This window comes from Lissotriton helveticus, chromosome 3_1 (genome assembly GCF_964261635.1).
Source record: "Lissotriton helveticus chromosome 3_1, aLisHel1.1, whole genome shotgun sequence".
NCBI classification, from domain to species: Eukaryota; Metazoa; Chordata; class Amphibia; order Caudata; family Salamandridae; genus Lissotriton; species Lissotriton helveticus.
The window spans coordinates 1,110,356,356-1,110,379,783 of NC_136061.1; the positions used below are offsets into that span (position 1 = coordinate 1,110,356,356).

The 23,428-nt window shown below is 45.9% G+C and overlaps 1 protein-coding gene across 3 annotated transcripts in view; it reads left to right on the top strand.

Annotated features, from left to right (window-relative positions):
* ACVR1C (activin A receptor type 1C) overlaps positions 1–23,428 on the top strand; it is a 675,408-nt gene that overhangs the window by 521,532 nt on the left and 130,448 nt on the right. For all 3 annotated transcript variants that reach the window (XM_078681710.1, XM_078681711.1, XM_078681709.1), the window contains one exon: positions 4,529–4,685. In XM_078681710.1, coding sequence (XP_078537836.1) covers positions 4,529–4,685 — 157 coding nt within the window. The remainder of the gene's footprint in view (positions 1–4,528; positions 4,686–23,428) is intronic.

Consider the following 23,428-nt stretch of genomic DNA (forward strand, 5'->3'; position numbering starts at 1 on the left):
AGGCAACGCAAAATCTCCTCCCCTTCCACTTCACTGTGGGGTGCCTCAGGGCTCATCCCTGAGCCCTACGTTATTTAACGTGTATATGGCACCCCTGGAGGGTGTGGTGTCTCCGTTTGGCTTTAAGACCATAAGCTATGCGGACGACACTCAGCTAGTGGTGGGTCTGACACAGCTGGAGAAACAGCCTGAAACGCTCCATTCATGCCTAAGAGAGGTGTTTGACTGGATGACCAGGTCATCGCTCAAATTGAATGGCTCAAAAACTGAGCTGATGATCTTGGGCCACTCAAGCTTTGCCCTCTCGCCGAGCAGCTGGCCCAACTGTATGGGCACTCCGCCTGACCCAAAGAAGGAGATTAAGAGCCTGGGGGTCTGGCTGGAGCCTGATCTGTCCTTTAGGACACACGCCAAGAAGATCGCTGGCGTGTGTTATGGACTGCTCCGTTCGGCCCGTAAGGTTCTCCCCCTCTTACCTGAACTCTCCCGGAAGCTGTTAGTCCAAGGTCTAATCATCTCACGCCTGGACTACAGTAATGCACTCTTTCTCGGAGCACCGGAATCAACGTTCAAAATCCTGCAACAAGTGCAGAACGCGGCAGCCAGGCTGCTGCGGAACGTTCCGGCCAGGCAATCAGCCAGGCCCGCTCTAAAGGCACTCCATTGGCTCCCGGTCAAAGAGAGAGTGACCTTCAAAGCCCTCTGTATTGCTCACAAGAGCATGCAGGGGAAAGGACCTGCTATTCTGAAGGACATGATTCAGCCATATAAGCCCACCAGAGCCTTACGCTCCAATAATAAACACCTCCTTCAGATAAAGAGAATTAGGAGAGCCCGTTCAGGTGGCAGGAGCTTCTCTATTCATACTGCACACGCCTGGAACTCCCTCCCACTCTCACTACGCTCTGAACCAAACCTGCTCAGGTTCAGGAAACATTTGAAAACGTATCTATTTCCAGAATAATTCTAAATCTGTTCTGTTTCACATAGGCAACTTGCTCTGATTCTCTATAAGCGCTGGGATGCCTCTGGGTAACCGTGCGCGGTACAAAATTCGTTAATAATAATAATAATAATAATAATAATAATATATGTCTAATTCATTGTGATTTTAATAATTCAGGAGGATATTGATTATCAACAAAAGGAGCTGTGTTATCCTCCAGGAAATGACCATGTGTTGCATTTTTATAATTGTTTTATACTATGTGTTCTTATAAAGTTTTATAAAATGTAAAGTGTACACTTTTATGGTTGTAACAAACCAAATAAAGTTTTAATGACTGACTGACCGAACTCCTAAATTCTTTGTCATTCTTCAAAATTCATACCATAATAATTAATTATCATGCTACTAGTGCCTACAGAATAAGTATAAATAGTAGGAGTATATACTAGAAACTTGCTGCATAGTATAGGGAAGCCCCTACCTACCATTAAAGTGCTAAAATGGTCTCTAGTTTTATCTACTTGAACAGGTCTAAACATAGGATCAGCATCTCCCAAACCATCCTCTGTTACTATTGGTGTCACAGCTGACAGGTTTTGGAATTTAAGTAATCTGTTATACCAACCCATGTGATCAAACTAAGTGGTATCTATAAGTGAAGCCAGTCATGTAGCCGACTAATTTGAGATATCAGATACTCCGCACAGACTAGTATCTGCTTACATATGTTTGTTAAGCCAACTGGTGCCCCTGCTTTGTGGAGACTCTCACATACAAACTACTTGACTTATCTACCTAAATGTCCTATAATTTCTCATCCAGAGTGGGCATCCCATCTCATATCATTATGGACTGCTCATCTGATCTGACTCTGGTTCTATACCCTTATGCCTATAAAGGTCTATAATTATGATGAAAAAAAGCTTTATGCCAAGTTAGGTGCTACATTGGCTCATAAATTACCAACAGAGAGCACATAATTTATCTGAAAATAACCACATCTGTCTAACCAGAAAATCCACTGGATACAACAGATGTGCATTAGATATTGAACTGCAAATAAATTGTCCCAACCACTTCCATATTTTGACCAGTTACAAGTGTTTGTTTTGTATACTAAGGACATATTTAAACTGATGTTCATGCAATATGTGTACCCCTAGAACGACAATGGTTAACTTAATAGCCCACCTCACTTATGTACCCAATTGTAGCCAGTATACAGTTGAATATGTTCAGCTCAGAATAGGAACTTCGAAGAATGGTTCTATACTCTGAGAATCCGTCTTCACATCCCATAAGTGTAAAACATATTTTATATGTGCTCCTTACTCATCACAGCCAGGGTTCTTTTAAAGGGTTGTGCAGGAACTTGACATAGACAATGCCTACATTTTCTTCCTTTTCTTTTCAGCAAACGCCTCTCAAACTGCTGTAGTTCAGCAATAACAACAATTTCCTTGGACATTGCTAGCTGTAAATAAAAAACAGAGAATACCAAGTGTGACTTCAGGCATTAAATATTTCATAGGTAAAATGTAACAACTGATTTCTTCCAACATGCTCTCCTAATTCTGCTGGCAAATATAGTTCTCCCACTAGAAACTGATCGGAGGACACAAAACTCAAGGGAGGCAACACTAACAATTAACTGAGAGGAGGTGACATGAAGCTAGAAACTAGAGACTTCTAGCTTCAAACATGGTTGACAATGTAGCTCCAGGGCCAATGCATATTATTACAACCTTGTTTTAACCTCATGCAATCACATCACCCACATTGTGGTAACTGCAGTGGTTCAGTGTAGCTATTGCCAATGTCTCCACGATAGCTGAGAGTTTACATGTCAGATACCGTGCCCAATTCTGTCAAACAGAGCACTGTTCCGTAACACATATTAATAGGGGAGTAAAGCTAATCTGACAGTAGTATTTTAGAATTCAAAATAAAGGTTACCTCATAAGCGGAATAAATATGCTTCAACCTTAAGGGGCTAGCCATTTATGTAGGTGCAACCACCCTGGGTCTCTGATGAGGTGTGGACAGTTCTAATATTTTTCAGATTCTATAGTGAAAATCAACAATGGGATATAGTACCCCCGCCATACATTTTAAGGAAATAGCAAGTCACTGAGGACCTTTGTCTCCATATAGGAATGAGGCTGACGGCCGAGCTGCTATATAAGCTCATGGAACTCTGATGTGACTTTCAATGTCCTTGTAATGTATGGTGGGGTACATTATTGCGTATAGTGCATGTTCATATTATCACCCTTCTCACAAATTGCTAAAGTCATTAGTGTGATGCTCCTTCATATGAAAGAGACAAGATGTTTGCAGACATGAAGAATGGGCACCGCAAAATTAAACACATCAGTAATTAGTTAGATATTTATTGCAAAAATATATTAGAATCAGTTTTCTGTAAGACAGATATAGAAAAGCGCTCCAGCTCATAATGTATAGAAGCATTACCTAAAGCATGCAAAAAATATACATATTGCCTCAAATATCTCCTTTCTACTTATCACTGTTCATTTACAAACAAAAAATCAGATCAGAAGAAGAAAAAAACGCCAGGTTTCACTTTTATTGTTGAAACTGCAACCTTAACTATACTCTGTGTCCATCCTTTCCTCTTGGCTGTTGGCATTTTGAAGTCATAACTCAACTGTAATACTGCATTTCAGTTGAGCAGCTATGTAATGTCTTTGTTACAGGTGATTAGAGACATCAAAAGTCACCTGTAATAAGGAAAATAGAACCAAGGTTTTGTAGAGGGGTTGCAGGCTCTCATGTATTCTAAGGAAATAAAACACCTGGGTGCTACAATACTGAAAATATAACTCCTCAACTCCCAACCCGACATAAGATTCAAAGGACACATTTTACAAGACTGTTATATAAAAATTGTCAAATCATCCAAAGTCACAACTGTTATGCCCCTGACTTATGCAGTCAAAAATCCAGGTACATATTTTTTTTACTACATTCATATACTTTTGGTATAATGACTTTTCTATTCAGGGGCACCATAACAAAAAACGATGAGTAAGAAGTCCTAGATGAAAGTTTCTAGTTGTGTGTACCCAGAATGGCTTCAAATTCCTCCACATCTTCAATACATATATTCAACAGATGCAGAAACTTAGGAAATAGGAGCCCACGGGCATCTAGAACATGAAGTCCGACTACACATAATCAATTCTTCTTCGTTTGAATAGCACAAATTACTAAAACATAGTTCTTATGCCTCTCTTCCACTTGCCTTCAGCAGTTTCAGGTACTCAATAATATTATGATCCCTCTTAGCTAGTTTGGTCCTACCGTAAGCGTATCATAAGAGTGGGAGCCTTAGTAATTAAAGGAGGAATCTGGGAAAACTACATCACATGTGTATGACGTCCCTGCTTCTTGCCTTCAAAAGCCTCATTTACTTAATATGATGCAAGGGATTCTGTTCTGTATATTGACTACTCTCTGGTGTAGACAAATTTGAGAAGTATATTCTTAACTGTCAGATATGTAGATTTTATCACTACTATTCAATGAAATGTTATGTTTTCTTGCACTTAACAGGTAAACCTGCCATAGCACACAGAGACATAAAATCCAAAAATATTTTAGTGAAGAAAAATGAGACGTGTGCCATTGCAGATCTAGGCCTGGCTGTGACCCATGACTCAAAAATGAATACCATAGACATACCTCTGAATCCAAGAGTCGGAACAAAAAGGTAAGAGCAACCTTTTCTATTGGTACATTTGTTATCCTTTCGATGTCAATATGTAATAGGGTGCACAATATGTGTCGGAGCAGCTTTACGATTCTTTATTTATATATACATTTTTTTTCACGTGATGAGGCATGTTAAAGTTATGAGTCAAACTTATCTATCGAAATACACTTTTGAAAGACTTTGGGGGCCATTAGGATGGCGGGCAGACTTTGCCCGCCCGCCATCCTCACGGTACTTGGGACAGCCCGCCATAAGGGCGGGGGTCCCGTGGGGGGTATTAGGATGCGCCCGCCACAGTGGCGGGTGCATCCTGCATTTTTAACATTGTGGCGGATGGTGCTCTCAGCACTGCCCGCCACAATGCTAAAAATGCATGCATGCATTTGCATACACAAAGTGGCAGGCACCGCGCGGTGCCTGGCGCTTTGTGTATGCAAATGCTGGGGGTGCCACAAATGCAAATGCTGGGGGATATGCAAATGCTGGGGGATCCTCCCATGTGCACCCCCACCTCGCCCCCCGAAGTGAAGACCGCCTGCCTTTCCATGGCGGCATTGCGGCAAAGCCGAAAAGCGGCAGACGGTCTCTCCGTCCGCCGTGGACCCCCAGCCATGGTAATATGGCGGGGGGTCATTCTGGCAATCCGCCCACCATCCTAATGGGCCCCTTTGTGTGCTACTGTAGGTAGGTTTAGAACTCAGTAAATGGGATCTTCTTGGGGGAAATCTGTTACATTTTTAAAATGCTACTCTTCAAGCTTCAAGTATTGTCATGACAAAGATTAACAACATTTTGGTATTAAATCATTGTATTCTAATTCACGATGTCCTTGTCTCATAAAAATTAAGTAGAAATAAAGGAAGGGGTAAATTTGAAACTGAAGCATTTGAGAAAAAATCATTAAGACCATTCGTCTGCCTCTGTTTCCATGCATCCCTTTGGGAGGCCAGTGAAAATATATGTAGGTGGTGCTGTCACTTGATAGTCCATACTGTATCAAAAGAGAGTTTCATTGTCTATATTATACATGTTCATAGTACACATCATCCTTATGGCATCTATAATTAAACCCAAACTATTTCTGCACTGATCACATTTATGTAAAACCACAAGCACCATTTTTTTATTTGTATGTTATTTTATTTTATTTGTATTCATTTTATTAACATGCAACAAATATTATGCAGTCACTTATAAATTGCTCTCAGAATTGTGCGGTATTTTGGCCAGATGTACTAAACATTTTACGAGTTGCAAATGCTACAATTTGATAAATTAGTCGACTTGCCACTGGTAAAAAACATACTAAATACCCTTTGGGCCATATGTAGGTGGCCACATACCGGTCAGTTACGGCCGATTCGTCCGTTACCGACCGGTATTTGTAGTTTCAGATGTAGGGGGCCAGAAATTTACCGATTCTGTAAATTTACCGAATCGGTAAATTTACTGAATCTGTAAATTACCGAATCGGTAAATGTACAGAATCGGTAATATGGGATGACGGGTGGGGACATACCAGGACAGAAGTCCCGTAAGAGGTAGAGGGGCCGTTTAGGATCTTAAAAGACAGGCACAGCACTTTAAACTGGATTCTTGCTCTGACCGGCAGCCAGTGCAGCGCTTTCAGAGTGCCGGAGACAGGGCAGGATCTGGGGAGACCAACGATGGCTCTGGCAGCCGCGTTCTGCACTCGTTGGAGGCGGGTGACTTCGGCCAAGTTAGCGCCGACCAGTAGAGAGCTGGCATGTAACAGGCGCGATGTAACAGTCGCCCGGATAACCAACTGCCGTGTATTAGAATCGAAAAACTTCAGAACTGGTCGCAAAGCCCGGAGAATTCCAAAACAGCAAGCTGCTGTTTTCTTCGTGTGCCCCACAAAGCTGAGAGTGGGATCCATCCACACTCCCAAGTTTTTTAATTCTGTCACCGGACGGGGGGCCGGCCCAAGCTCCGAAGGCCACCACCTGTCCCCCCAGAGATCTGCCCTTCTACCGACGATCATGATCTCGGTCTTCTTCACGTTGAGCTGGAGGCAGTTGGCCTTCATCCAGCTTGCCACCGCTCTGAGTCCACTCTGAAACCTGGGGGCATCCTGGTCCGCATCCCCGCTGATCGTAACCGCTAGCTGGGTGTCATCGGCGTATGACACCATTGTCATACCCCACTGCCTGATAACCTCAGCTAGCGGTCTCACGTAAAGATTGAACAACGTGGGGCTCAGCGAGGATCCCTGCGGCACTCCCTGTTTCAGAGGATGGAAACTGGACTGGAACGGCGGAATCGCCACGCAGAAGAGACGACCATCGAGGAAGGACTGGAACCACTGGCGGGCGGACCCCCCCACTCCAATCTCCTCCAGGCGGTGCAACAGGATGGAATGAGAGACAGTATCGAAGGCGGCGCTTAGATCTAATAATACCAGCGCCGCCGTCTGTCCTGCATCCATCACTGTGCGGAGATGTTCAGCCATGGTGAGAAGGGCGGTTTCCGTGCTGTGCCCAGCACGAAACCCGTTCTGGGTGGGGTCTAAGATGTTGGCGCAAGTGAGGTGGTTGGAAAGAACCTTGTTCACGTGGGCCTCTACGACTTTGGTCGGCCAGGGGAGCAGGGAAATAGGCCGGTAGTTTTCCGGCTTTTCCGGGTCCAAAGAGGGTTTCTTTAAAATAGGAGAAACCACAGCCCGCTTCCAGCTTGTTGGAACCGTACCTGAGGCCAGTGAGATGTTAATCAGGGAGAGTACCGAGGTACGCCCCACAAACAACTGGTCTCTGAAAAGGGCTGGCTTAAGCGGATCAGCGGGCGATCCGGATTTCACCTGCTGCGCCAAGATGGTAAAGCCAACGGGTGTCAACGGGGGTAGCACCTGAAGCAGAAAATGTCCGCCAAAGTTGCGTGGAGTACCTGCCGGTAACCTAGTATCCGAAAAAGTTGAATAGATGTTTTGAACTTTTCCTAAAAAGAACCGGGCAAGGGCCTCACAATGCACGATGGAGCTCGTTTTTATGGCCGGGGCTCGTTTTGCCACAAGGTCCTTTACCACTTTAAAGATGGTTTTAGAAGGGTTAAGGCTATTGCCGAAATCCGCCGCGTAAAAAGCTGCCCGGGCCCGACATATAGCACGGTGGTAAGCTTTAACGGCAGCGAGATACACAGCCTTCTTCCCGCTGTCATACACCTTCCGCCACTCCCTCTCCGCTCGCCTACAGCTGCCCTTGAGTATACGTAAAGCACCGTCATACCAGGGGCTTGACTCCCTGGAACTGATTTTCCTAGTTGAAACAGGAATCAGGGAATCAAGTGCCTCAGTGATCCACGAGCAGAACCGGTCGTAACCTGTATCCGCGTCCGCCAGAGGTCCCAACGGCACTGCTGCGAGGGCCTGATGACGGTCCTCGAGACTCAGTTTACTCCAGTGCCGTGTGGAAATCGTCCTCACAGGAGCAGAGGAGGGAATTCTCGGCAAGGGGGCATGAATGACCACTAAAGAATGGTCTGTCCAGCCGAGCGGGGTAACAGCCGTTACTGAAGCCTCCGTCAGGTTCGTGAAAAACGGGTCCAACGTATGGCCGCCTACATGTGTGGGATGCTGCACTATTTGCTGGAGTTGGAGAGCCTCCAGATCGGCTAAAATACGACACACCGTAGGGATGTTCTGATTCTCAAAGTGCAAATTGAGATCCCCCAAAATAGAAAAGTTAGCACATCCCAACGCTAGGGGACTTACCGCGTCGGGGAATGCGGCCCTAAACGCCACTTCGCTACCCGGAGGGCGATAGACTACCATCCCTGAAAGGAGAACTGGGGGTTGACCTGAATTTTAAAGGGGGCACTCTCGCAGCCTGGGATGTTAAGGGCAGACCAGCAGCAAGAGAAACTAGATCTTACTGCGAGAGCGATACCCCCTCCCCTAGTCGATCGATTCAAAGTGAAGATCGAGAAATCTGGGGGGAATGCCAAATTAATAATGGCCGTGTCATCATCCTTCAGCCAGGTTTCCGTAATAGCCACAATATCAGGGGCCTCATCACACATCAAGTCCCTAACGGCTTGATGGTGTTGCACTAGAGACCTCGCATTGAAGCTCAGGATGCGCAAAGCATGAGCCTGATGGCCACGACGCGCAGTGGCCGGTAGGATTTTCTGAGTAATTTTAGCCGGAAAGTCCAAAGCCCACTGACCACAGGCACACTGGTAAGGGCCACAAAGCGGGTGTATGGGTACTTGTATACATCTCGGTACAGAACGTCCCAAGACCCGCAGCGTGGCAGCAGAATAAACAATCATAGCGCAATCCCGAGAAGCCGACCATAAAGATGTTTTAAGTCCCTGATGTCCGCCACGTCCGGCGCGTCCGTGGCGCGGACGGGCAGGACTCAGGCACGACTCCGGCTAAGCGATGGCGTCCCACTGCGCGATCCCGCTGCGCGGGAGAGGACGACTTTAAGTAGGCGAGGCGAATGACACCGCGAGCGAAGAGACGCTCCAAGATGGCGCACATGTGAAACCTAACCAGCCCAAGGCAAGATGGCGCCCACCGATCCAACCCCGGAGCCCGGACCCACCAAACGGCTGTGCGTTAGCTGTTTTAAATGCAGGTAAGAGGGCGGGGGGCTATTCCCAAGTCAGAGCGTCTAAAAACAGGGGAGAACCAAATAAGAATAAAACAAATACAAAACAGGTAGCTAAAAGAGAAGCGCGACCTGCAGCAAGCCAGTACCTTGACCAAGTGCCTGAAGATGAGTCCGCCTTAAGTAGGCGAGGCGAATGACACCGCGAGCGAAGAGACGCTCCAAGATGGCGCCCATGCGAAACCTAACCAGCCCAAGGCAAGATGGCGCCCACCGATCCAACCCCGGAGCCCGGACCCGCCAAACGGCGGTGCGTTAGCTGTTTTAAATGCAGGTAAGAGGGCGGGGGGCTATTCCCAAGTCAGAGCGTCTAAAAACAGGGGAGAACCAAATAAGAATAAAACAAATACAAAACAGGTAGCTAAAAGAGCAGCGCGACCTGCAGCAAGCCAGTACCTTGACCAAGTGCCTGAAGATGAGTTCGCCTTAAGTAGGTGAGGCGAATGACACCGCGAGCGAAGAGACGCTCCAAGATGGCGCCCATGCGAAACCTAACCAGCCCAAGGCAAGATGGCACCCACCGATCCAACCCCAGAGCCCGGACCCGCCAAACGGCGGTGCATTAGCTGTTTTAAATGCAGGTAAGAGGGCGGGGGGCTATTCCCAAGTCAGAGCGTCTAAAAACAGGGGAGAACCAAATAAGAATAAAACAAATACAAAACAGGTAGCTAAAAGAGCAGCGCGACCTGCAGCAAGCCAGTACCTTGACCTTGAGTAAGCCAGGGACCCTGAACAAAGCCAGTAACATGGCTGAAAGATGTCGACCTGTCATTCCCAACATCCGCTGTTAGAATAGCACAAATTACGAAGAACCAGTTCTCATGCCTCTCTTCTACTTGCATTTAGCAGTCTCTGGTGCCCAATAGTATTATGTTCCCTTTGGTCCTACCCTAAGCATGGCATGAGGGTTGGAGCCTTAGCAATTAAAGGAGGAATCTGCAAAAAGTATATCAACTGTAAATGACTTCCCTGCCTCTTGCCGTCAAAAGCCTCCTTTACTTCATATGATGAAACAGAATTTGTTCTGTATGTTGACTACCCTCTGGTGTAGACGAATTTGAGAGGTATATTCTTCACTATCTGTTATGTTTAGATTATTACCACAATTGAGAGATATGCACCTTGTCCAAGCAGGAACCACCCCTCTAATCAGGGTAAGCTAGATACACACTAAAAGATAACCTGTGCTCACCCTCTGGTAGCTTGGCACAGAGCAGTCAGGCTTATCTAAAGAATCAATGTGTAAAGGATTTGTGCAATGCACACACAAAGTAACACAATGAAAACATAAAAAAACACTCCACACAGAGTTAGAAAAATATATTATATTTTACGAGTAAAACAAGACCAACACAGCTAAAATCCAGTAAGTAGAACTAGAGCTATGACTAAATTAAAAAGTAGCGCTTAGAAAGGGGTAAATCCAATGTTTAGGCTGACTGCGATGGAAAGAGTAGGCCAACTACAGGACTCAAGCAGGTCCCGCTGACGATGAAGACTTCGTTGACGAACCCCTTTATGATACAGGCACATGCTGTCCAGGACTTGATTGTCAGCACTTGGCAGGGCAGGACTCATTGATGGCAGAGTCTGGGTGCTGTTGCAGGGTTGATGGATGTCTGTGAAGGCCCAGAAACTTCAGAACAGGGGACAAGCCAGCAAGCCCTTCAAGAAACTCTGGATTCAAGTGAGATGGGTCCAGTCCTTGTCCTCAGCATGGTAGAGATCAACAGGCAGCAGGGCAACACAGCAAATCAAAAAAGCAGTTCTTCCAGAGCAGCAGTCAAGCAGAGTGGCAGTCCTTCTAGCACAGCAATCTATACTCCTAGCAGAGTTATTCACAGGTCCAGTAGGTTACAGTCTTGGTGGTGTCAGAGCCCTAGTACTTATACACAGTTGAGCCTATGAAGTGGGGGTGACTTCCAAGAAGGGTATTTGAAGTGCACACATGTCCTTTCTTCCCAGCTCAGGCTTCAGACTATCAGTAGTGGGTTAACAGCCCTTTGTGTGGGAAGCAGTACACTGACTTTTTAGATGTAAGTGTCAGCTCCCCCTTTCTCTTTCGGCCCAGAAAGAGCTATCAAAATGCAGATGAATGCAGATGTGTTCTTACCCTTCCTGTGGTTGTGGCTGTATAGAGGGAATGGAAAAAGTTTAGCAGTTAATCACCCCAGATGTGTATTACAGACATACAGAGCAGTAAAAGCAGAGAAATGCCCACTTTCTAAAAGTGACATTTCTAAAATAGTAATGTTAAATCCAACTTTACCTTTAAAGATATAAAACGTGATGCAGACATTCCTTCTGATCAGGAATTACAGCTTTAAAGTGTATTAAGAAATTCCCAATGTTGGCCTGTGAGAGGAGTAGGCCTCACAGTAGTGAAAAACAAATTTAGCCGGAGACATAGTTTACATTGAATGCGCTACAACGCATTACATTACAACATGGTCATTACAACAACCTCGTTGTTACAACGCGAACCATTACATCGCAAGTCGTTACGACGACTTGCTGTAGGGGGCGCGCCTTCCCAGCTGTTGCTCATACTGGAGTAGGAATAGTAAATAATACTATTCCTAAGTCCAGTGCACCCCCTACAGCAAGTCGTTGTAACGCCTTGCGATGTAATGGTTCGTGGTGTAACAACGCAGTCATTGTAATGACCAAGTTGTAATGGAATGCGTTGTAGCGCATTCGTTGTAACAACATATATTCAAATTTAGCTGTTAGTCATTGCCAGGACATCAAAAAATTATAAGTACATGTCCTACCTTTTCTCTACAATGCACCTTGCCCGGGGGGCTACCTAGGGCCTGCCTTAAGGGCAACTTATGTATAATAAAAGGGGAGTTTAAGGCTTGGCAGGTAGTTTTAAATGCCAAGTCGAGGTGGCAGTAAACTGAACACACAGGGCTTGCTATGGCAGGGCTGAGAAAGGTTTGAAAGGCTATTTGTGCGAGTGGCACAGTCAGTGCTGCAGGCCCACAAGTACCATTTAGGTTACAGGCCCTGGGTGTATGGTTCACTACTTTTCATGGGACTTACAAGTTAACTAAATATGTCAATTGGGTATACACCAAGGCCACCATGATTAGATGAGAAGTACATGTACTTTAGTACTGGTCGGCAGTGGTAAAGTACTCAGAGTCCTAAGGCCAACAAAAGATACAGCAAAAAGAAGAGCTAAGCAGGAAAAAAAGTTTCAGGGAAAATCACCCTAAGGATGATAGGTGTAACAATCCCCATTAATACCCTACTAGAATCCAATAATTAAAATATATTTCGGACCTGATTTTTACCTTCACTTATTGGATCCTAACAAAAACAATAGGTGGCACATGCAGTTCCCAAATATAGCACTTCCTAGAGAACTAGAGAGCCCATCCATAACCCTAAGAATTTCAGATGGATGAGGCAAACTCAATGATGAAGCGTGGCACCTAGATTGGTGGGTGTTGGTTGGCCTTATAGTTTTATGAAAAAACCTGCAACATACATTAGAAACCCACCAATTTAGGTATATCCATTGGTAGTAACCTTATGTCCTGATTGTCTTTTATGATTATGTAGTACATAACCAGGAGAAAGAAATCATGGTCAGCACACTTCTCTTGTCTCCCCTTTTGATGTTAAGGGAGTAGGCAGTGACCCAAGGGACCACTGCCGACTCTCAATGAAGTTTTTCAAAACAGAACTTTTTTTTTTACAGGAGCCCTTTTCCTTTAAGGGAATAGGCTGCTTAAAAAAAAAATATCAAAATGCAAAGATGGATATGGTGGGTTGCTTTCCCGTGTATGCCACTATCCCTATGTTTGCAGCCGAAGTTAGCGACAAGTTACAACCTGTATAATAAATATACATTAGTAGTGATATTCTGTGACCCCCTCCAAATCGTTTGACAAATTGACCTACTTGTACATAGTTCGGTTTGCAAAATAATTTAGAAGTGAGTAAAACAATTATGATCTCTTTTTGTGTCTACAGTTTTAGGACATATGGCCCTAAGAGTCAAACAGTGCAGTGGGTAGCCATAGTGGATAACACAACAGTGAGTAGTTTACTTTCACATAAGTATGTGAAATTTCGCAGAATTATGTATATAAATATGCATAATAATGCAAAATGCAAACCTATCATTTTGCACAATATTTTAGCACAAAATGCATTTGCCTCACTTATTTACGTGAGGACCCATTTCACAATAAACAAGTGCAAAAAAACAAAAGGAAGATTAACAACAGATGCTCGTGTTCAGTCATTCCTGTGTTTAAGCTGTACATTTTTACTGCAAATTGCTAATTTCAGGGAACATTTCTACTCTGAATGGTGCATAAATATGTGAAGAGGCATAATAGTATAATTTGGAGATTTCCACATAGCAAGCGTGAGGTGAAATATCCAAAATTATGCTAATTACGCCAGAGTAGTTTTAATGTCACCCAGCCTGAATTAATATCTCTGCTGACAAGCATGTCTACACTCCATGATGTACCATAATATGTTGCCACTCTAAAGTACACAAAAAAGTGATGGATGGAATGCTTTAATTAATCACAGCCACTAGTAATTACTCGGGTCGCATCCCAAACCATTGTTATTTTGCACACCGTGCCACCTCAGTTTGGACCCAATGCAGCCAAAACTGCCAAGCCAGATCCTCTCATGATCGGTTTCACCCTACTTACGGCTCATCAGCAAGAGATCATTTCGTTTCAGTGACACAGTTTCCATGGACCCACGTCTGGGCATACCCATACAACTAAGGGCGACACACTAAAGTTTACAAAAAAGCGATGGGTGAAATGTTTAAATTATCTCAGACGCTGGTAACCCCTCGGGCTGCATCCCAATCCATCGCTATTGTGCAAACCATGCCACCTCAGTTTGGACCCACCTATATGCAAATCAGTTTTGACCCTGCTCCAATGAGAACAGATCATGCCAAATTGCCAAGCTGAGGTGGCATGGTGAGTGAGAAATGATAGATTGGGATGTGACCAGAGCGTTTGCCAGTGGCTGAGATTAATTCAAGCATTCCATCCATCACATTGTTGTTGTAGGTGCCGCTCTAAGTGTGATGGATATGACCAGACATGGGTCCTGAGCTCACTGTGCCATTGGAATCAAGCTATACCTGCCTGATGAGCCCTTATCAGATCTAAACTGGTCCTAGGTTTCTTGTATTCTGGCTCAGGGAGCACTTGGCTTGGCAGTTTGGACTGGATTGTTCCCATTGGAGCAGGGTCAAGACTGATTTGCATATAGCTGGGTCCAAACTGAGGTGGCATGTTGGGTGAAAAACAATGGATTGGGATGCGGCCCTGACCAATGACCAGTGGCTGAGATAAATACAATCATTCTATCCATCACCTGCCGGATGCAATAATATGTTGCCAGCCACTTCTCCTGGGTGCAGTGCTTGTGGTGTAGTGATTTGGGACTGCTCCAGCATCTGCCTGTCCCACGGCATTGTATGTGTGTGATAATGAAGTATAGTTGGGGTTCAACTATCATTAGGGGCATAGAGTGTTGAAGAAGAAAGGAATGCTTCAACTACATTATTGAAATAAGTTAAATCTCATAACCAATCTTGTACCATCAGACATGCCCCCCTGCCCCAGTTCAAAGTCACACTCCTCTTTGCTGGTACTACCGCAAGTGCTGTGTGCCTGAGCAGGCAGCAGTTATAGAACATATGTGACAAAGAGGTGCCACTAATTGGGCTGGACATAGATTCTCCCCCAACGTAGGGAACCAGGAGATAAAATGGTGATTAAATAATCTGACAGTCCCTGCAATGCCCAGCCCAAGTGGCAGATACCTGCCTTAAAGACATGGCACTGCCTGCATTGTGAGTCCCCCCAAAGACGTTTTCCAACTAATCCATTGGTGATGTGATATTTTAAGTGAAGTGATCTATGCATGCCTCTCAATTGGATGCAGCAGTATGCCCATTGTTCTTTAGTGATCTGCAGATCTAGGATTTCTCACTTGCCTTTTATTAATACATCTCCTCACACTAGCTCTTTTGTATATATTAGTTATTAGTAGAGTCTGAACATTAAATGTCGCCCATCTGGGTTTCATATCAACTGTGAAAGCATATGCAGTTGGGACAGTTGTTGGAGTAATGAAGTCTATATGGTTTGACATGGGACCTGAAGGCAGTAATAAAAGATGAGCACAACAGGATACTTTGTGGTTTAAGGTACAGTGCTTGTAATGTCAGGAATTACCATCTGGAAATGTGTCAAATAGGGAGGTCAATCTGAGTCATGATAGTTGAGTTTTAGTATTATGTTCTAGTGTAAGCAAAGCATTGGTAGAGCAGGAGCGCATATTACATATTGCCTATTAGTCAAATGATGGCTGGCTTGTGCCGAGAGTGGTGGGTTGGAGAGTGTGGGGTGACAAAAAAAAATAAAAAATAAAAATTAACACACCTTATCTTGCAGCGTAATGTCCTCCTCTCTCAGGTATCTTCTCTCCTCACGGAATCTCCCGATGCATGAAACTGCACTACCTAATCCTGGCGCTGCTTTCACAGCATGAAAGCAGACCAGCCGAGAAAGAGGGCCGACTACAGACCCCCATAGTCCCTTTCCGCTTGCCTGTTCATGGCGGCTTAACCGCATGAACAGCCGGGAAGAAAGGGACATCGTAATCCCTACTGTGGTGCCTGGCAGGAATGCCTCCTTTGTAGGATTACAAGCCCTCCTCTGCACCGGCGGGCTCAACAAGCCCTTCGGAAGTGTGACTGTTGGTCTTTTTGACTGCCACACATCAGCCTGCCATTGAAATATGGTGGGAGGATGTGATGTGTCTGATGGCGGTGAGATCACCCCTGGCAGGCTGTCAGTAGGGTCTCACCGCCATCCTAATCGGGCCCTTAGTTTTGGACGGGTTGCAGAAAAATGAAATTAACTTAATTACGTTTTATTTTTTATTAAGTTTTATTATATATATCCCTCCGGAACTGGTAGATCCAACACTAGAAAAGGTGAAGGAGGAAGTGCTACAGCTCCCCAATGATCAAACATGTCTGGGAGGTGATTTCCATGGTGTGATGGACCCACAAACCAACCCCAAATTAGCGGGGAGGAGGACCGAAGAAGAGAGTCCTGGGTGGCGACATGGCCCACCAGCTTTGGCCTCTGTGAGGCATGGCAGGTGGGGCACCCGTCGACTTTAAAATACACACACACATCTAGGTGGGCATATGGTTCATGGCACATGTTTGTGGATTGACCTCTTCCTAATGCCAGTAGTAGATTTGCTTCTAAGCACAGAAGCAGACGTTCTGACAGGGACAGCTTGGACCACTCTCCAGTGGGACACAGGTGGGAGGCCCAAGTGGTGGATCCCGCCCCATATGGCGACAGAAAGCCTGGTACCTCTCTGACAGAAAGTTTCACACATCCTATCACAAGAATTGAAGGCATTCCTGGAACAGAACAAAGGGCTGGTGCAGTGCCGGGGAGCAATATGGCAAGCAGAAAAAGCCTATAGGCAGGGAATCTCCCGGTCTCACCTTAAAGTAAAAGATAGGATGAAACAGGAGCACATAATGGAGGTGAATCAATCATTCAATCAATGTTTTTTAAAGCGCAATCTACTCACCCTGGGCTGAACTGAGAGAGCGCTTGGGAGCGTGAAACGCAAGGCAGTGGTTCAGATTGGTGGGTCCGGTGGTGTGGAGGGCCTTGTGTGTGAGGGTGAGAAGCTTGAAGGTGATTCTCCACACGACGGGGAGCCAGTGTAGTGTCCGCAGGTGTTGGCTGATGTGGCAGTGACGTGGTAGGTTGATGACTAGTCTGGCCTCGCCCGGGAGATTACGGGTAATGTATTGCACTAACGACCTAATCACGCTGATTGCGACTACATGTAGTCGTCTTAACTCAACAACGGAACATGCCCCGTGTTGAGGATGAGGTGTAAATCCAGCCAAACAGGCCAAGTTGCGCCCGGAAAGGACAAAGGACCTAACATCGGAGCTGTCAAAGAGTGGGGTAGGGCGCCATCAAAACAAACGCGGTGCTGCCAAGCATCAATAGGAACTTCCTGTGCCATATTCCTGTGGCACAGCAGTGGGAGTGTACGTGTTGAACTCAGTATTATTTGCGTTCACAGCTGGGACGGTCACCCCCGAGTAAAAAATTTCGTATGGGTAAGCCACCTCTGCACTCACCACCATTATTACGGCCATGCCATCCACGGGGACATTTTAAGTCTGCAAATGATTGCGCACCGCAATGCGACTATGTTGCAGAATGTTCACTGCGGCCATAGTGACGCAGAAAGAAAGAGGTACAAAGTAAACTCTGGAGCACAACTGGGTAGTAATTCAAGTAAACCGTTTAGAAAGATTCAAGCTTGAAAAGACCTATGGAAATATAGGTAGGTTTGTCCGACACCACCGTTAACCCAGAAACAATAGTGAAGGGGTTAAGGAATGAATGCTGCACTACTCAAGTGTCATGAAATAAGACCACCAACGGTTGGGCACCATGTCGCAGGGATTCCGTTCTCATACAGAACTGTGCATAGAGACTTGGAACCTCAGTGAATTAGGGTGTGCCAAAACTCACCTTATTACCCAAAATCCCCTACCAGACTAGCTACAGTGTCTCATTGGTTATTACAAACTCCCAATATTTAGACAAACCAGAACATGGACTTAGAATACCTCAGGTAACGTGGAACACATGAACACTCTTTCGTTATACAATCATTTCAAACCGGAACAAGGAGTAAATGAGGACGCATGCACATTTGAAATGTTTATTTTCTAATGCAGTGTTCTCAAGCGCATACAAGCAAACATATTATAAGACATAAAGTAATCAGCATAGTTACTAGTCCATAGCATGCAAAAGATGAAAGCATATTAAAATGCTAGAGGGAAGAAGGCTACGAGACACCTAATTCTCACCCTCCCTTGCTGGTATATTATATTATATCTAAGAAGGTCTCTTTGGGTTTTAGCAGGGCGGCCCCATACCTCAGATCCTAGTGGTAAGGGATCACATCATCTTCCACCAGCTCTCTGCATGCGAAGCACCATCAAGTGTGTGTATGCTCTGTGTAATGCAATATGAAAGACGCACCTAAAGCCAGAATTTGGCCACAGCTGCATGTATGTTATGTCTAGGAACGTGCGAAGATCAGACCTCACAACAACCACTGTGTTGAGATATCCTTGAAGGCCTCGGCACTCACTGTACAGACACAGCTTTACTAAGCAAAGCTGATATCAGAGCAACAACATATTATTCTTGTGTGAAGCAAAACATTCTACTAGGCTCAAAGCTAAAGTAACAATTATGTATCGTGTGCAGAAGCAGCAGAAAGGTAAAATGGTGTTTAAACTCCTAATAAGCTCATGCTAACTTAACACTGTGTGTAGGCAAAGCATATCTATATGACAGGGCCTCGCAAGAAGGAGGCCACAGTATTCCTAACTATGACAAAAGCCAGCCAGTCAGAGGAGATGCTGGGCCAGGATCAAACCACAAGCAGCAATTAATCATAATCTCCTGGAACATCGCAGGGATCAGCAAAATCTGCAAAAAGGAAAATCTGAAGCAGTTCCTGGAAAGCGGGGATATAATCTGCTTCCAGGAAACATGGGCCTTGTCCGGCACCCCGCCGGCAGGGTACTATGAACATCAAGTCCCAGCCATCAAACAGAACCTCTTTGGGCGTCCAGCCGGTGGTTTATCACTTTTCATAAAATATGAATGCACCCTTGCAGCCACAGCAATCAATTTGAACTCTCCTGGACTACAAGCCCTACAGATCAGAGGCCTGAATCTTAACAAACAACCAATGCGCCTGTTATTAATTAACTGTTATATCAACCCAGCACATACCCTTATGAAAGATCAGCTTGAGGCTATGGCACAGAATTTTGAAAACCTGTTAAATAAATATAAATCACACCAGGTCATCTCAGGAGGGGTCTTCAGTCTGAAAGATCTGAACAAAACTGAATCCCTCCCTCGGGGTTTAGGCAGGGCAGCTCTTTTGCATGACCTCCTCAACAACCATAAGCTGACATCAACTCACGTACTGAAAAAAGCTCGCTTGGCCTCTTGGCATCCCCAGTTCACCTTCCGGGATGCGTCAAGAATTGACTACATCATGGCCAGCGAAGAGATGGCGGTAAGAATGGAAGACTTCGAAGTCGCAGACCGGAAGGAAAGCGACCACCGGCCACTAAGAGCAGTATTTCAGCTAGAAGTCCCGCCCGCTACCATCTACCAACCCATTGGGAAGACTAGTGGGGAGGAACTACATAGCGTGTTGAGGAGGATCAAGTGGTCAGACAAGATTGGAAATACACTTCAAGCTTGGTTGGCCCAGAAACAGGAAGGGAGTCTGCTCGCCGACCCTTCACCCATAAAAGGATGGGAGAACATGATCGAGGAGCTACAAACCAAGTGCGGGAACTCCAAGACTCAAAATCCGAGATAGAATGGGCAATGGAGACCAGGAAGAATTTGCCTAAACTTCTGCGTACGGCCCTCGCAGAAAAGAAAAAAAGGGGGTAGTCAATCTGAGGGACCATCAATTGCATCGCTGAGGTCATCCTTTAGGAAGAAACTATGGGAACATAAAAAAGCCAACATGGAAAGTGAATGGCTCAAAGTCTTTTTCCTGCTCAAACAAAGGAACCCATCCATCAGGATTCAAGCAAGCCGGGCCGACGACGCCTGAAATGGCAGAAACCGGTCCCCGGAAGCTTGTCTCCTTTCTGGTGAAGAATTGGCTTGGTAGTTTGGTCTGCCCTGTTCCCATGATGCACTGGGCCAGGGACAGACTAATTTGCATATAGCCAGGTTCTGAGCTGGGATGGGGCAGTGAGCTAAATAACGGTGATGGATCAAGCCCTGATCTTTGGACTGGGTAAGAGTGGTCTGCTTAATTCAGACACTCTGTTCATCAACACCCCCTTTTCTGAATCATTTTGTCCACCATCAGCGTGGAAGGGTATACTCAGACATGAGTCCCTTGCTCACTGCTCCATCAGGATTCAAGCAAGCCGGGCCGACGACGCCTGAAATGGCAGAAACCGGTCCCCGGAAGCTAGTCTCCTTTCTGGTGAAGAATTGGCTTGGTAGTTTGGTCTGCCCTGTTCCCATGATGCACTGGGCCAGGGACAGACTAATTTGCATATAGCCAGGTTCTGAGCTGGGATGGGGCAGTGAGCTAAATACCGGTGATGGATCAAGCCCTGATCTTTGGACTGGGTAAGAGTGGTCTGCTTAATTCAGACACTCTGTTCATCACCACCCCCTTTTTCTGAATCATTTTGTCCACCATAAGCGTGGAAGGGTATACTCAGACATGAGTCCCTTGCTCACTGCTCCATCAGGATTCAAGCAAGCCGGGCCGACGACGCCTGAAATGGCAGAAACCGGTCCCCGGAAGCTTGTCTCCTTTCTGGTGAAGAATTGGCTTGGTAGTTTGGTCTGCCCTGTTCCCATGATGCACTGGGCCAGGGACAGACTAATTTGCATATAGCCAGGTTCTGAGCTGGGATGGGGCAGTGAGCTAAATAACGGTGATGGATCAAGCCCTGATCTTTGGACTGGGTAAGAGTGGTCTGCTTAATTCAGACACTCTGTTCATCAACACCCCCTTTTCTGAATCATTTTGTCCACCATCAGCGTGGAAGGGTATACTCAGACATGAGTCCCTTGCTCACTGCTCCATCAGGATTCAAGCAAGCTGGGCCGACGACGCCTGAAATGGCAGAAACCGGTCCCCGGAAGCTTGTCTCCTTTCTGGTGAAGAATTGGCTTGGTAGTTTGGTCTGCCCTGTTCCCATGATGCACTGGGCCAGGGACAGACTAATTTGCATATAGCCAGGTTCTGAGCTGGGATGGGGCAGTGAGCTAAATAACGGTGATGGATCAAGCCCTGATCTTTGGACTGGGTAAGAGTGGTCTGCTTAATTCAGACACTCTGTTCATCACCACCCCCTTTTCTGAATCATTTTGTCCACCATAAGCGTAGAAGGGTATACTCAGACATGAGACCCTTGCTCACTGCTCCATCAGGATTCAAGCAAGCCGGGCCGACGACGCCTGAAATGGCAGAAACCGGTCCCCGGAAGCTTGTCTCCTTTCTGGTGAAGAATTGGCTTGGTAGTTTGGTCTGCCCTGTTCCCATGATGCACTGGGCCAGGGACAGACTAATTTGCATATAGCCAGGTTCTGAGCTGGGATGGGGCAGTGAGCTAAATAACGGTGATGGATCAAGCCCTGATCTTTGGACTGGGTAAGAGTGGTCTGCTTAATTCAGACACTCTGTTCATCAACACCCCCTTTTCTGAATCATTTTGTCCACCATCAGCGTGGAAGGGTATACTCAGACATGAGTCCCTTGCTCACTGCTCCATCAGGATTCAAGCAAGCCGGGCCGACGACGCCTGAAATGGCAGAAACCGGTCCCCGGAAGCTTGTCTCCTTTCTGGTGAAGAATTGGCTTGGTAGTTTGGTCTGCCCTGTTCCCATGATGCACTGGGCCAGGGACAGACTAATTTGCATATAGCCAGGTTCTGAGCTGGGATGGGGCAGTGAGCTAAATAACGGTGATGGATCAAGCCCTGATCTTTGGACTGGGTAAGAATGGTCTGCTTAATTCAGACACTCTGTTCATCACCACCCCCTTTTCTGAATCAAACAAAGGAACCCAGCACAACTTTGGAGATACATAAACCAGCGGAGCAACCGAGGACCCACAAGAGAAAACGGAGTGTCTGAAAAAGATTGGTTGCTACACGTGAAACAGCTATATGTAACAGTGCCTTCCAATAGAGGTCTAGCAAGTGGTAGAGTGGACCCAGCAAGTCGGTCCAGTCAACATAAAGCCAGGAGTCACGATCTCAAGCCCAGGCAAGGCCTCCATGGACAAGAGATCTCCGGCCAAAGCCCATGGTCCCCTACCAGTCCAGATAAAAGTCCAACAGGTCATCAAAACCATCAAGAACATGAAAAAAGATGGGGGCCCCAGGGCCCAATGGGATTCCTGCACCGGTTTTTAAACTGGCACCAGAATTCTGGGCGTCACTACTAACCCCGATCTTCAACCACATCTACTTAACTGTATCAACCCTTGAGTCCTGGAGGGGTTCCATACTGGTCCCCATCTACAAAAAAGGTGACCGCCTAAAGCTGTCTAATTACAGGCTCATCGCCCTGCTCGACCTGGAAGCTAAGGCTTACGCCCATCTACTACTGTCAGATCTGTAGAAGTGGGTGGAAGAGAAAAATATAATACCACTGCATCAGACTGGCTTCAACTATGGACAATGGTCTGGTGATAGCATATCTTTCAGCCCAGGCAAGCCTGAAGAATCACCCCTCACTCTTCTGCTGCTTTGTGGACTTCGACAAAGTAGTCAGAAAAAGACTATGGTGGAAACTAGAAAATTGGGGCATTCCACCAAACCTTCTGAGGGCAATAAGATCATTATATGAGGACACCTGGGTGCGGGTTAAAACAGGCACCAGCACAGTATCTCCCAAAATAAGCACAGAGAATGGGCTGAAGCAGGGATGCGTAATAGCCCCTGTCCTCTTCCACCTATACACAGCGGATTTGGGAGAGGCTCTAAAAGGATCCAGCTTAGTAGCCCCAAGACTAGGAAGCATGAGGCTGCCAGTGCTACAATATGAGGATGACAGTTATAATGGAGCACACGAAGGTGGGCCTACAAAGAGCCCTAAACGCATTAAACAACTTTAACATCATTAATAACTTGACAGTCAACCAAGGAAAAACCAAGGTAGTCATTTTCGGACCCTACCATTTGAAAAAGAAGGCACAGTGGCATCTGGGAAACGAGCAAATCAACTCGGCAGCTTCATACAATTACCTAGGGGTCTGGCTGACGAAAAGGGCTAAGGCTAACATACACCTAAATCAGCAGAGCTCCAAGGCCAGTAAGGTCATACATCTATTAAAACAACTAAGCAAACATCTGATTAGCCCATCCGCAAGCCCAATTCTCACAGTCTTAAGAGCAAAGCTCCTTCCAGCTATTAATTATGGCAAGCTTGCCTTTCCTGGGAAACCGGACACCCTCCTTCATACAGC